At 37.7% G+C, this 14,386-nt stretch overlaps 1 protein-coding gene across 1 annotated transcript in view; it reads right to left on the bottom strand.

Moving 5' to 3' along the window:
- Positions 1-14,386, bottom strand: part of LOC124711227 (phosphatidylinositol 4-kinase alpha) — a 205,358-nt gene that overhangs the window by 79,587 nt on the left and 111,385 nt on the right. Inside the window, 7 exon segments of the mRNA XM_047241186.1 lie at positions 303-506; positions 9,869-10,034; positions 11,497-11,670; positions 12,224-12,325; positions 12,443-12,576; positions 12,822-12,961; positions 13,091-13,250. Of these exon segments, the coding sequence (XP_047097142.1) occupies positions 303-506; positions 9,869-10,034; positions 11,497-11,670; positions 12,224-12,325; positions 12,443-12,576; positions 12,822-12,961; positions 13,091-13,250 (1,080 nt within the window).

Raw genomic sequence — 14,386 nt, 5'->3', positions numbered from 1 at the left:
CTTTAGGGAATCTGAAGGAGAAAGCTATGTATAAGAACATTAATTCGTTCACAAATGTTTTATCACATGACTCTGCTTTCATGGCGCATCTACGTTATGATTTCATTCATACTCAGGTTCATTACTTCTCCTCTTAACACACTAATTTCTCACACATCACTCATAGTGTCATGGAACAAGCAAATGAATGCAGTCTGTCAGAGAAAAACTATGTTGCAAAGAGTATTATATCTACACAAAGATTTGAATTATAGCTTATAACACCATAAAGAATTTTTTGCACATTAGTAAAGATGACTTACACTGATCGGACCAATTGGTGGGGTGATTCCAGAGTACTGCAGGACACACTCAGTCGCAAGTGCTAAACCGGCATGGTGCCACTGACCCATATTCTGAATCTGGTTAAGGTACCCCTGCAGATGAGAGCGTGTAGCCTGAGGTGCCCATTTCATTGCTTCTTGCACAATGCCTTGACACCGTGCTGCAAAATCTTTTACTATGCTCTGAAATAAAAAAAACATACATCTAATCTCAAGATAATATGTACATGACAATAAACACATTAAACTTTCTGGCAGATTAAAACTGTGTGCCCGACCGAGACTCGAACTCGGGACCTTTGCCTTTCGTGGGCAAGTGCTCTACCATCTGAGCTACCAAAGCACGACTCACGCCCGGTACTCACAGCTTTACTTCTGCCAGTACCTCGTCTCCTACCTTCTCCAATAAACACATTGACTGAAAATATCAAACTGGAATTACTGTTTATTCAGTTAATAACTAAGTCTCTGTAGTGGAAAGCTTTTTATGGATGTGATCAGATATCAAGTCAGAGAGTGAAGATTCGTGCATTCTGCGTTAGCATTGTCCTACTTGTGCAACACATCATTTCAACGAAGTATTATCACAAAGACAAGTTATAATGTTCAATCTTGGGACCTCTACACAAGAAATGAGGAAGAAATGGTGATGGCAGTGGCTAACATCATTCTTGATAGGGATGCAGTGTTTGGTGATTTAATTGGAAAAGTAGTTGTACCTGGAGGCTATACAACTGTTTTGTTCAAATCAAAGTCATAGTAAAAGGCAGTAATTACATATACTTTTTGAATAACAATAGTATTATGTAAAACTGCCAGTTTTTGGGTATTTATAGCAATTCAGTTTTATTATAAATTATTTTCTTATATAGCAAATTAGTTTGACTGTAAATTTTTATGTATTTGATAACACATGTATTTAAAGTAAAATGAATTGTGTCCCTTTAACTCATAGTTTGTCATAAATTGCAGCAAATGTTGGAGTCCATGATGCTCAAAGCAATTTAACAGTGTCTTGAAGGGCAATCATTTTTTATTTTACAGTATATTTCTTTCAAAATTGTTTCTTAGTTTCACAGAGTACATCTGAAGCGGAGCATGGTAAGGAAACCACATTTCATGTTCAAGTTTCCAGAATTCTTCGTATCCTATAGCATACAAATATATTAAATGTCCTTTTACAGCAGTAGTTGTATAACATCTTCCTAACTAGCTTTTCTCACAAATTTTACATTTTTCATAGGTTTCATTAGAAGCACACATCAATTTTGAGTGGCTGATAAGAAGAGACTGCCTCATAAATGGAATAACTGAGCACCACATAAAAGATTTTACTGAAAGAGAAGCTTTAAAGACTCTTCATACCTCTAGCCTCAACTTGTAACTGTTCTCAGAAGTTTCCAGTTTCTGCATTCTGAATATTCCGCTCTGTTGAATATACATGAAGAGATTTATAAACAGTGGCATGCTTCGTGATGGCCTGAAGCAGTTTCGGAGACAGCAGTGCCCTTCAGTATATGGCTGGCAACATTGTTGCTACTATTTGAAGTTCTGATGCTTGAAGATTAAACTCTGAACCTTCACCTTTGGTAAAAACCTCTGCAGAATTGAGGAAGGTGGTGTTAACACACTGAGCCACTGGTCACCTTCCGTGGCAAAGTCTTTTGACTATGTAGACCACAGCACACTGCTAACTAAATTAGAACGAGTTGTTCCAACTACATCTACAGGACACAGGTGACTGTGAGCATCCACAGCTCATCTGCCAGACAGGTGCAAGTGGTAGGTTACCAGCCAGACTGCACCTCATTTACACCCATTTCTGCAGTGTGCATGAGTCATTCGTGCAAGTCAGGATGTGGGCATTCAGCTGAGGCATACGACTGCATAGGCTGCAGCTTGGTTCTACGACTGCCTGTATGTGAGCTGTTTGCCTATCCTTTCCGCTAGTGCTTAGTTGCCCTCAGGCAATCATCAGCTAGAACAGCCTGAATTGAAACATTATCAAATTAAGGATAAGACAGTACATTGGTTTTAATCTCAGCTGATCCATAAACTTCCACATAATAGGAAATGAGCTAGCATCCAACTGGGTTATTCGTGAAATATTTTTATATAGTTTCATACCATGGCTGCATATTGTGTTGATACAAATTAATGACTTGCTTTAACTGTCACAACTAAACCTAAAGATTCTCTGTTTGCAGATGATACAAGCATAAGCATTACAGATTTAGGTGAATCCAGAATCAAGTAAATATTATGATGGCAGGGTCATCAACAGAACTAATATTTCACATTCATCGAGTGCATATGAAGGTACAAATAGACTTGAAATGCCTGTGCCTGCAGTGTGTGTTCCTGCATATAACACATGCATTATTATAATATGTTCCAATATTTCATAAATAAATAAGTCCCTGAACCTTTCATAAATTACAAATGTTAATTGATAAGCAATTTGGGGAAGAGAATTGATACAATGATATGTGCAATACAAGCCAGTGACTATCTGCTACAAGGCAGTGAACAACGCACAGCATGCTGCACTGCCCCCCTTCCTTGAAAAACCAAGAATCCACTGTTTCAAAGTGGATTCTAGCTTCCTGGACCTGACTAGTCAGTGCTTCTTTGTACAGTAGCATAGCTGTATCTTCACATTCTGGTCAAGTCACTTTCTCATGGTCACTGCAATGTTACTTCCATTGATCAAATCATGATTGTTGGGGAGACCTCCACATTACTAATATTTGGAGCCCCTACTGTCGGTCTGTGCCCGAATTATGACAGTGTTTCATGTAAAGGAATTGAACAACATGTTCAAACTTTGTCTCCTTGATGTAGGATTATTATCCTTGACTTTGAATGTAATGTCTGAAAAGAAATGTAGGTTCATAATGGGCCAAACTTGCACTTTAATCATTTTTATGATGGTCCAACCTTACTCACGGGTGTAGAAATTCAAACTATTTTATCTAGTTTGTGGCTTACAGACTGGTATTTGGCATCTTCTTTAAAGCTCGTGATTTTAATCCTGGGAATCCCACATCCACAAGTGTGCCAGCTTTCTAGGGCTTCTTTGGTTCAAGTGATGAGCTGTTTGACATAATCACACTTAGTATCATCACTTTGAAAGGGACTGAGTTTCAGGAAAAATGATGTGAAATCTGTATTGTCTTACTTTTGTGGAGCATCGCACTCCAGTAAGTCTGTCTGAAGGCAACAAGCATTGAGGACATACTACCCAATGTCTTATTAAAAGCATTATGTGAGGTCATTTGGCCATGGATGGTAGGCAGTTGCCATAGAGTGAACAATTTTGCATTGTGAATTTACTTCTGCTACCAGTCTTGACTGAAACACTTTCCTGACAAGAGATCATTAAATATGGTGCTCCATGTTTCAAAATTATGAGGGCTATCCACAAAGTACATTACGTTTTGGAATTAAAAATAAATAAAGTATTGGAATTTTTTTTTATTATATACAGATGAAAGCCACACTTAAATACTGCTTTTCTACATAATTGCCATTTAAATTAAGGCACTTATCTTAGCGATGGACGAGCTTGGAAATTCCTTCGTCGTAAAATTCGGCCGCCTGCGCCTTCAACCACGTGGTTACCTCTTTTGGGACAGAAATGGTGTGATTTTTGTGGATTTCCTGGAAAGAGGCACTACAATAAACTCTCAAAGGTATTGCCAAACTCTGCACAACCTCAGAAGAGCAATAAAAAACAAGCGCAGGGGAAAATTGGGCTCAAAGATCTTGCTGATTCACGACAATGCCCGAGCCCACACGGCAAATGCCACTCATGAAGTTCTCGAATCTTTTAAGTGGGAGTTGTTTCCTCATCCGCCGTACAGTCCCGACCTGGCACCGAGCGACTTCCACTTATTCCCAGCAATGAAGAAGTGGTTGGCTATGCAGCATTTTGATGACGATGCACAGCTTCAAGAAGAGGTAATCACGTGGTTGAAGGCGCAGGCGGCCAAATTTTACGACGAAGGAATTTCCAAGCTCGTCCATCGCTACGATAAGTGCCTTAATTTAAATGGCAACTATGTAGAAAAGCAGTATTTAAGTGTGGCTTTCATCTGTATATAATAAAAAAAATTTCCAATACATTATTTATTTTTAATTCCAAAACGTAATGTACTTTGTGGATAGCCCTCGTATTTCTTCTAAAGAAAGTAAGTGATTTATGGAGACTTGGTAAAATTGTACTGGATGAGTTAGGTAACACTCACTGCTATATATTTATTCCTATTCGTTGACTTCAGAAACCTCCCAAGGATATCAATTCAATTTAGTGAATGTCCAAATAAATGCAATGACTCATTCTCTGAATTATAGAAATTCTTCACAGACTTAGAGAACACTAGGCCCAAGCAATTATTCTTTCAGTGCATGCAAGATATGTATAAAAGTTGCACCTATGGCAAAACCATTAGTGTCTGTGTGTAGTTCCATCCTGGCATTCTCGTCAAAATGTGCCGTTACTGATGAAAATGTCAGCACATCCTTAACGATACAGAAAGATGATTCTCGCACTTGTGCCAATAAAATCTGGCATTTCCCTGCAGTAGTTCTTGTAGTTGCCGTGCCTTGTGAAAGAAAACCTTTGTGATACGTTGGTTGTTGTTGTTGTGGTCTTCAGTCCTGAGACTGGTTTGATGCAGCTCTCCATGCTACCCTATCCTGTGCGAGCTTCTTCATCTCCCAGTACTTACTGCAACCTACATCCTTCTGAATCAGCTAATTGTATTCATCTCTTGGTCTCCCTCTATGATTTTTACCCTCCACACTGTACTCCAATGCTAAATTTGTGATCCCTAAATGCCTCAGAACATGCCCTACCAACCAGTCACTTCTTCTTGTCAAGTTGTGCCACAAACTCCTCTTCTCCCCTATTCTATTCAACACCTCCTCATTAGTTACGTGATCTACCCATCTAATCTTCAGCATGCTTCTGTAGCACCACATTTCGAAAGCTTCTATTCTCTTCCTGTCCAAACTATTTATCGTCCATGTTTCACTTCCATACATGGCTACACTCCATACAAATACTTTCAGAAACAACTTTCTGACACTTAAATCTATACTCGGTGTTAACAAATTCCTCTTCTTCAGAAACGCTTTCCTTGCCATTGCCAGTCTACATTTTATATCCTCTCTACTTCGACCATCATCAGTTATTTTGCTCCCCAAATAGCAAAACTCCTTTACTACTTCAAGTGTCTCATTTCCTAATCTAATTCCCTCAGCATCACCCGACTTAATTTGACTACATTCCATGATCCTAGTTTTGCTTTTGTAGATGTTCATCTTATAGCCTCCTTTCAAGACGCTGTCCATTCAGTTCAACTGCTCTTCCAAGTCCTATGCTGTCTCTGACAGAATTACAATGTCATCGGCGAACCTCAAAGTTTTTATTTCTTCTTCATGGATTTTAATACCTACTCTGAATTTTTCTTTTGTTTCCTTTACTGCTTGCTCAATATACACATTGAATAACATCGGGGATAGGCTACAACCCTGTCTCATTCCCTTCCCAACCACTGCTTCCCATTCATGCCCCTCGACTCTTATAACTGCCATCTGGTTTCTGTACAAAATGTAAATAGCCTTTCGCTCCCTGTATTTTTCCCCTGCCACCTTTAGAATTTGAAAGAGAGTATTCCAGTAAACATTGTCAAAAGCTTTCTCTAAGTCTACAAATGCTAGAAACGTAGGTTTGCCTTTCCTTAATCTTTCTTCTAAGATAAGGCGTAAGGTCAGTATTGCCTCACGTGTTCCAACATTTCTACGGAATCCAAACTGATCTTCCCCGAGGTCGACTTCTACCAGTTTTTCCATTCGTCTGTAAAGAATTCACATTAGTATTTTGCAGCTGTGACTTATTAAACTGATAGTTCGGTAATTTTCACATCTGTCAACACCTACTTTCTTTGGGATTGGAATTATTATATTCTTTTTGAAGTCTGAGGGTATTTCGTCTGTCTCATACATCTTGCTCACCAGATGGTAGAGTTTTGTCAGGACTGGCTCTCCCAAGGCCGTCAGTGGTTCTAATGGAATGTTGTGTACTCCCGGGGCCTTGTTTCGAATCAGGTCTTTCAGTGCTCTGTCAAACTCTTCACGCAGTATCATATCTCCCACTTCATCTTTATCTACATCCTCTTCTATTTCCATAATATTGTCCTCAAGTACATCGCCCTTGTATAGACCCTCTATATACTCCTTCCACCTTTCTGCTTTCCTTTCTTTGCTTAGAACTGGATTTCCATCTGAGCTCTTGGTATTCATACAAGTGGTTCTCTTTTCTCCAAAGGTCTCTTTAATTTTCCAGTAGGCACTATCTATCTTACCCCCTAGTGAGATAAGCCTCTACATCCTCACATTTGTCCTCTAGCTTAGCAGTTTTGCTCTTCCTGTCGTTCTCATTTTTGAGATGTTTGTATTCCTTTTTGCCTGCTTCATTTACTGCATTTTTATATTTTCTCCTTCCATCAATTAAATTCAATATTTCTTCTGTTACCCAGGGATTTCTACCAGCCCTCATCTTTTTACCTACTTGATCGCTGCTGCCTTCACTACTTCATCCCTCATAGCTACCCATTCTTCTTCTACTGTATTTCTTTCCCCCATTCCTGTCAATTGTTCCCTTATGCTCTCCCTGAAACTCTCTACACCTCTGGTTTAGTCAGTTTATCAAGGTCCCATCTCCTTAAATTCCCACCTTTTTTGCAGTTTCGTCAGTTTTAATCTACAGTTCATAACCAATAGATTGTGGTCAGAGTCCACATCTGCCCCTGGAAATGTCTTACAATTTAAAACCTGGTTCCTAAATCTCTGTCTTACCATTATATAATCTATCTGATACCTTTTAGTATCTCCAGGGTTCTTCCATGTATACAACCTTCTTTCATGATTCTTGAACCAAGTGTTAGCTATGATTAATTTATGCTCTGTGCAAAATTCTACCAGACAGCTTCCTCTTTCATTTCTTACCCCCAATCCATATTCACCTACTATGTTTCCTTCTCTCCCTTTTCCTACTCTCGAATTCCAGTCACCTATGACTATTAAATTTTCGTCTCCCTTCCCTACCTGAATAATTTCTTTTATCTCATCATACATTTCATCAATTTCTTCATCATCTGCAGAGCTAGTTGGCACATAAACTTGTACTACTGTAGTAGGCGTGGGCTTCGTGTCTATCTTGGCCAGAATAATGCGTTCAGTATGCTGTTTGTAGTAGCTTACCTGCACTCCTATTTTTTTATTCATTACTAAACCTACTCCTGCATTACTCCTATTTGATTTTGTATTTATAACCCTGTATTTACCTGACCAAAAGTCTTGTTCCTCCTGCCACCAAACTTCACTAATTCCCACTATATCTAACTTTAACCTATCCATTTCCCTTTTTAAATTTTCTAACCTACCTGCCCGATTAAGGGATCTGACATTCCACGCTCCGATCCATAGAACGCCAGTTTTCTTTCTCCTGATAATGACGTCCTCCTAAATAGCCCCGCCCGGAGATCCGAATGGGGGAATATTTTACCTCCGGAATGAGACACTTAAAGTAGTAAAGGAGTTTTGCTATTTGGGGAGCAAAATAACTGATGATGGTTGAAGTAGAGAGGATATAAAATGTAGACTGGCAATGGCAAGGAAAGCGTTTCTGAAGAAGAGGAATTTGTTAACATCGAGTATAGATTTAAGTGTCAGTAAGCCGTTTCTGAAAGTATTTGTATGGAGTGTAGCCATACATTGGTAGTAGGAGCATATTCCAAGGAAACCTGTCTGACCATAATGTGCCAAGAAGTTGGAAAATCTGTTATGGCAGTTACTTTTTCGACATCAGGACAGATTCACTGTTTCAGTTAACTGTGTGGCCTGAGCTTTTTGTTTCTTTGGTGACAAAATGGCACTTTCTTGAATTCAGACCTAGATCTGTGTCATGGACACATTTCAGCACAGTCTTCAAGCAACTTAGAGGCTCTTTAAATACATTCAAGAAAATGAAAATATCATCCAGGTAGCAAAAACACACCACTCATTTAAGATGTTGAAACATGTTGCCCACTATGCATTCAAAGATGGCTGGAGCACTGCACGACTCTTCAACAACAATACTGAGTTAACAAGTGTCCTGTTTCAGCTGCATCTCTGCACATATCCTTAGGGACAAGTTGTGGCTGTTCATGGCAACTGATTTATGACCAAGAGAGTTTCTTGTCCACTTGTGGTGGATATGATTGTTGCTGCCACAGAGATTTATTTTATGAGGCTGAGAACCCTTCTGACTTTGACAGGAGCTTCACAGTTTACCTGAGCATCCAGATTATTTACTGGAACTCATCTTGTTGACAGTAGTGGCACATTTTCAACGATAGACAATGCTGGCTATATGGATAATGTGCTATTTGCAGTATGGTTCCTGTTCATGAAGATGATGGCATTTGCATAGCCTCATTGGATCCATGTGGATGCTGAATGCCAAGACATGCGGCATCTCCATCACTTAACAATTGGTGACCAAGTCGATAAATGAAGAATGGTAATTAATTAGGGTAAGGACACTTTTGCATTTTTTATTTGCCAACATTTTTTCACCCTACCAGAGGCAATGCCCAGATGGACATTACTTAACTGCCATCCTGCGTAAAACGCCGAGTTATTGCACACCTGCTTATCATAGCGATCAGTTGTCACACTTGAAGCTATGTATTTTTCGTGCCAGTGCTGTAAAAAGCTTCATTTTTTGTGGCTAGACAATTTTTCTAGATGGATGAAGGAACAAAGATTGGAGTTTTACATCCCATTTGCGATGAGGTCATTACAAATGGAGCAGAAATTCAAATTGAAGAAGAATGGGAAAGGATATTACAATTCAGTGGCCAAACAGGGATTGGAATTGCCATCCTCACAAACAAGTGCAGTGTCTTATTACCGTACCACTTCATTTTGTTTAGATGCAAGGTAAGTTTCATCACAACTCTTGTAATAAAAGCATTCCTGATAAACACGTGTGGTTATCTATCATGGAGGAACAAAGGTAGGTAGGTAGGTAGGTAGGTAGGTAGGTAGGTAGGTAGGTTGGTTGGTTGGGGGGAATGGACCAAACAGTGAGGTCATCAATCCCATCAGATGAGCGAAGGATAAGGAAGGAAAACGATCATGCCCTTTCAAAGGAACCATCCTAGCATTTGCCTGAAGTGATTTAGGGAAATCATGGAAAGCCTAAATCAGGATGGCCAGATGCAGGTTTGAACCATCATCCTCCTGAACCTGAGTCCAGTGTGTTAACCACTGCACCATCTTGCTCGGTGAAAGAAAAGTATTTTTATATCTAATTACCAGCTTTATCAATTACTTAACTGCCTACAGAAATTAAACACATTACCAAACATAATTTTATTATTTACATGTACACTTTTAATAATTTATCAGTAATTTATCCTACAAAAGATTTATTTATCACCACATACGTACTAATGCAACCAGGATAAATTAAGACATTTTGTACTAACCTCCCTTGCCTCTAAAGTATCCATAAGTAGTAAAGTATACGGCATTCCTGGTATGTGAACTGTTGGAGTCTCTTTATTAGGATCAAGTTCAAGTGAAAAAGATAAAACTTGCAAAATATCTAGCATTGACCACAACACACGGCAATTCCACAGTAAGTGTGGGAATCTGTAAATGCGAAGAATATATCAATAACATGGACATCATATGGAGAAAGTAAAGTCTGCTTGTTAAATTAATAAGAAACTATTGTAATAGATCAGTTGTTGAAGCATTATTTCCTTTTCCTACTTTCATATTTAAAATATTTAAATTAAAAATGAAGCTTGACACTAGATGTTATGAAAGAATAGTGTGACTGTCTATTTAGCAACAACTGAGAGGACCAAGTATAGTGAAGATGATTAGCACATGAAAGGAGAAAGTCACCATAGGGCAATGAGCTGGTAGCTGCCTGTCTGGAGCTTTTACCTTTGCTAGGGCAATGTGACAGTTCTCACATTTATCTTCCACTGATATCTTTGGCACTGTGTAGATGATACTCACCTGAAAATCAGATGGTAAGTCTTCAGCCTACACTCTAACTTGAATAATCATTTTGTAGCCACATTCTCAATATCTTTAGAAATTTATCTACCCCTTCTGCCTCATTTGATCATGCATCTTTCAAAGCTCAACCAAACTCTGACTCTAATACTGGTTCCTCTATGTCCTCTAAACCGCCACAGATTTCTTCTTCTATCATGCCAACAGACAGTTCCCCCCTCTGGTAGATGTCCTCAATGTACACTTTCCACCCATCTGCTATCTCCTCTGTGCTTAAGAGTGTAATTTCTTTCACTCTCTTAATTAATGCTGACACATTTAATTTTCCCTAAAGTTATTCTGATCTTTCTATAGGCTGACATGGCCTTGTGGTGATCTTTTACTCTCCTCACAGTTCAGCTGCCCTTTTTCCTTTTTTATTGTGACAAAAATCAATGCACTTGCAAATTACAGTAATCACAATTACCATTTCTAATAGCTGAAATGGTACTAACACTTCTATCCCAGTAGCATTTTTTTAACATGTCAATCTGATTTCACAATCTTCAAATCAATTCCTAAATTTTACCACCCACATCCTTTAAAAACATGATGAATATTTTAAAGCATGTCTCCCAAAGAATTATATTTGTATTAACTGATGTATAACAGTTATGTCATTGACAAAAACAATTTAAATTTCGATAACTTCACCCAATGTAGCAAACTAAATTTACTCACTACAGTTTGTTGCTACTGCTGTTAGCTAATGCTAATCTATGTTATGGCTGAAAGAATGGGAATGAGGTGGACAGAATGACGGGTGCAATAGACGGAGGGGCAGTCACAGTAAATTCACTTATTGTCACTGAGGACTACATTTTTCATGTACAATTTCTTCTTAGTATAATTATTGTTACTACTGTTATAATTACTGTTGTGACAAGCAAAACAATTTAATGATGAAACTGAAGTGCAGAGACAAGAGCAAAATGAGTTTAATTACTTATATGTAGATTGAGAAACAGAAAAATAAATATGCAACATAATCGTTCATATAATACCACTTCCTGAAAACTGAGATTTAGTTTCAATATCACTTTACCTGTCAACAAGGCCAGAAAGATATTTGTCAGAAACTCTTCTTATCTGTTTGTGAATATGATTGAAATTTACAAGAAGATATTGGGCGTGGTTCTCTAATTCTCTTTCACGAGCTTCATCCTTTGGTTTATTTGACATCACATCCACAAATTTAGCAAATACCCGGTCACCAACGCTGTGGATAGATTAGTGTATCATTATATGAATAATAATAATAATAATAATAATAATAATAATAATAATAATGCATTAAAATACATTTTTCATCATTTATTTTTCACTAAATTTTATGAAACAATTATTAAGAAATTAAATGGAAAGTTCTCCTCTCGAATCACAATGAATTTTTTTTATACATATGTAGGAATCATTATGCCCAAAAGGGCAGCAAATTACATAGAGTATAACTACCGAAGTGACTATCTCTCATTTCCTTGTCCTTCATCAAATGATGGGGATTTTGGCATTATGCTACATAAGAACAATAATGACACTGTTAAAAAAATACCCATCAACCAGGTCATCTGAACTGATCTGTGAATAGGTGGCATGTAACTTTATAAAATCTATTGTGTGTCATTCAGAGCTGCCATGTTCTGCACTGAGTAGCATTATCTGCAAATATTTTACCAATCTCGTTTCTATGTACATACAGTACCAACATTTATATAATGTGTAGTGATACATGTGCTTCCCTTTATAAAGTATGACATTAAATTATACGGCACCTGCATACACAAGACCACATTCCTGATTTGTCTTTTTGTAATGCTGAATCGCTCAGGTACTCCAGGATTGGCTGCAAACTAGGTTCATTTGAATTCTCAACTCTGTGAAGAAAAAAATTAAAAATATCAACAGCGACAATTATAGATCCTTTTATAGCCTGTGCAAAAAGGCTGAAAGTAATAATACAGTCTTATTCTTGGGCTTAAAACAAAATTTACCTCATTATTTCAAGCCAGTATACAGACAATAGATATGTAGTTTGAGCAAATGACAGTGCTTTTACATAAGCTGCAATGTCCGGTGGATGTTCTAGGAGAATCAGTATCTGGTTCTTGAGATCCTGAAGTTCATTCTGCAACATATACAGATAATATCTAAATAATTTCAAAACATTGTGTTGTATTCATGTATACGATCAGATGCAATAAGTTTTCTGTGTAATATTTTTTATACACTCTCATCCCCAGTATTTCTCAACAGAGAGAGAGAGAGAGAGAGAGAGAGAGCTACAGGAGAAAAAATAATGAAACAATTAACAATAATAAAATAATATGCACAAAAATAAGCATAATTATGTTGGTGATTACAGTTACTCACAAGTGATACACTATCATTGCGAACAGCAGCTGTATATTGTAATTCTCGCATTTCAGAACGTGATGAAGTCTGAGAGACAAGATATGGTGACTTTACAGCAATTACTTTAACACCATCATACCAATCAGATGGCCACAACCCTATAACAACACAACAAAATAAACACACACAGAATTTCACTTGGTATGTTTAATGACTTTCTCATGATAAATCCAACATAAAATGAACATAAGAAGTTTCAACAAATAAAACAGAAATAAAAATCTCACTTGAATCAGATGCTGTAAATCCCATTACTACGCAATACAACCAAAAATCTCTGAACAGTTTGTGTAGTCTAGGTTTTGGATGACGTATTGGAGGCAAGCGGCGCATTAGCATTGCAATAACTGGAATAAGTACACCAAGATTGCCAGCACTACTTGAAGCCTGTAACACAAACATTGAAGAGATTCTGTGTAATGATCAACAGTATTAGCCACTGAAATGAACTTAATTGACAAAATGATATCAAGAAATAAGCAAACAAAAATTTGTGAGTCTTTTTAGTATTCAAACAACGTGTTAAGTTCTCTTGTCCTTTTACCTTCTTCCTCTTTTTTTATCCTACAAGACAAGGAAGGTAAGTTTTGTACACTTTCTTCCCTGTTCTTTTGGGTGTTGCAACTCATTGTATGTTTTACTGTAAACTATAATTTTTTGATCTATCTGAATGTTGTTTCATCTTTTTCACCCTATGGTTTACATGGAAAGTTTCGGTTCCATTGCATATACAGAATATCCTGGATAAATTTTTAAAAATAAATGAACAGGTTTCACAGCAAAACATGGTATTAGCACATAACTAATGTTACTTAACATTTAGGTGTGGGTGATTAGAGATGACTAAAAATACAAGCACTGTTTTGCATACCTATTGCATTAGTTTCTGAAATCTCCAATACCACTTGCAGTTTTAAAATCAATGGTTACTAGATGGAACTTTGGGTTAGAGGAGTGAGGCAGTACACTATAAATGGAGTATCCATCTTCAGTTCTGGAGCTGTAATTGTTTAAGCACTGATACACAGATAGAGCACTGATATGTTCTTGTAATTCTTGAAATGATATAGCAAATCAGCATGAAAACTGTTGTCTTAACTTGAAGAATATAGTGCACATGCCTGTTTCTTTAGTTCCTATGGGACCAAACTGCTGAGGTCATCAGTCCCTAGGCTTACACACTGCTTAATCTAACTTAAACCAAATTACGCTAAGGACAACACACACACCCATGCCCGAGGGAGGACTCGAACCTTTGAGGGAGGGAGGGGGGGGGGGGGGGGGGAAACCGCGCGAACCGTGACAAGGTGCCTAAGACTGCATGGCTACGCCATGTGGCGACTAAACTTCTCCAGCCACTATGTCACAGACTTAAGATGTCTTAAGCCATCATCACTTTCTGTATCAATATTAAAGCATATTTCTATGAACTTATGAGGTAGAATTATTTGCCAGCACTTACTTTCAGGAGGTGAAAATTACATTACTTATACAGCATGTGAAAGTACATCATATTATCCTAG

Source organism: Schistocerca piceifrons, chromosome 8 (assembly GCF_021461385.2).
Source record: "Schistocerca piceifrons isolate TAMUIC-IGC-003096 chromosome 8, iqSchPice1.1, whole genome shotgun sequence".
Classification (NCBI taxonomy): domain Eukaryota; kingdom Metazoa; phylum Arthropoda; class Insecta; order Orthoptera; family Acrididae; genus Schistocerca; species Schistocerca piceifrons.
This window is presented reverse-complemented; position numbering and strand designations above follow the sequence as displayed.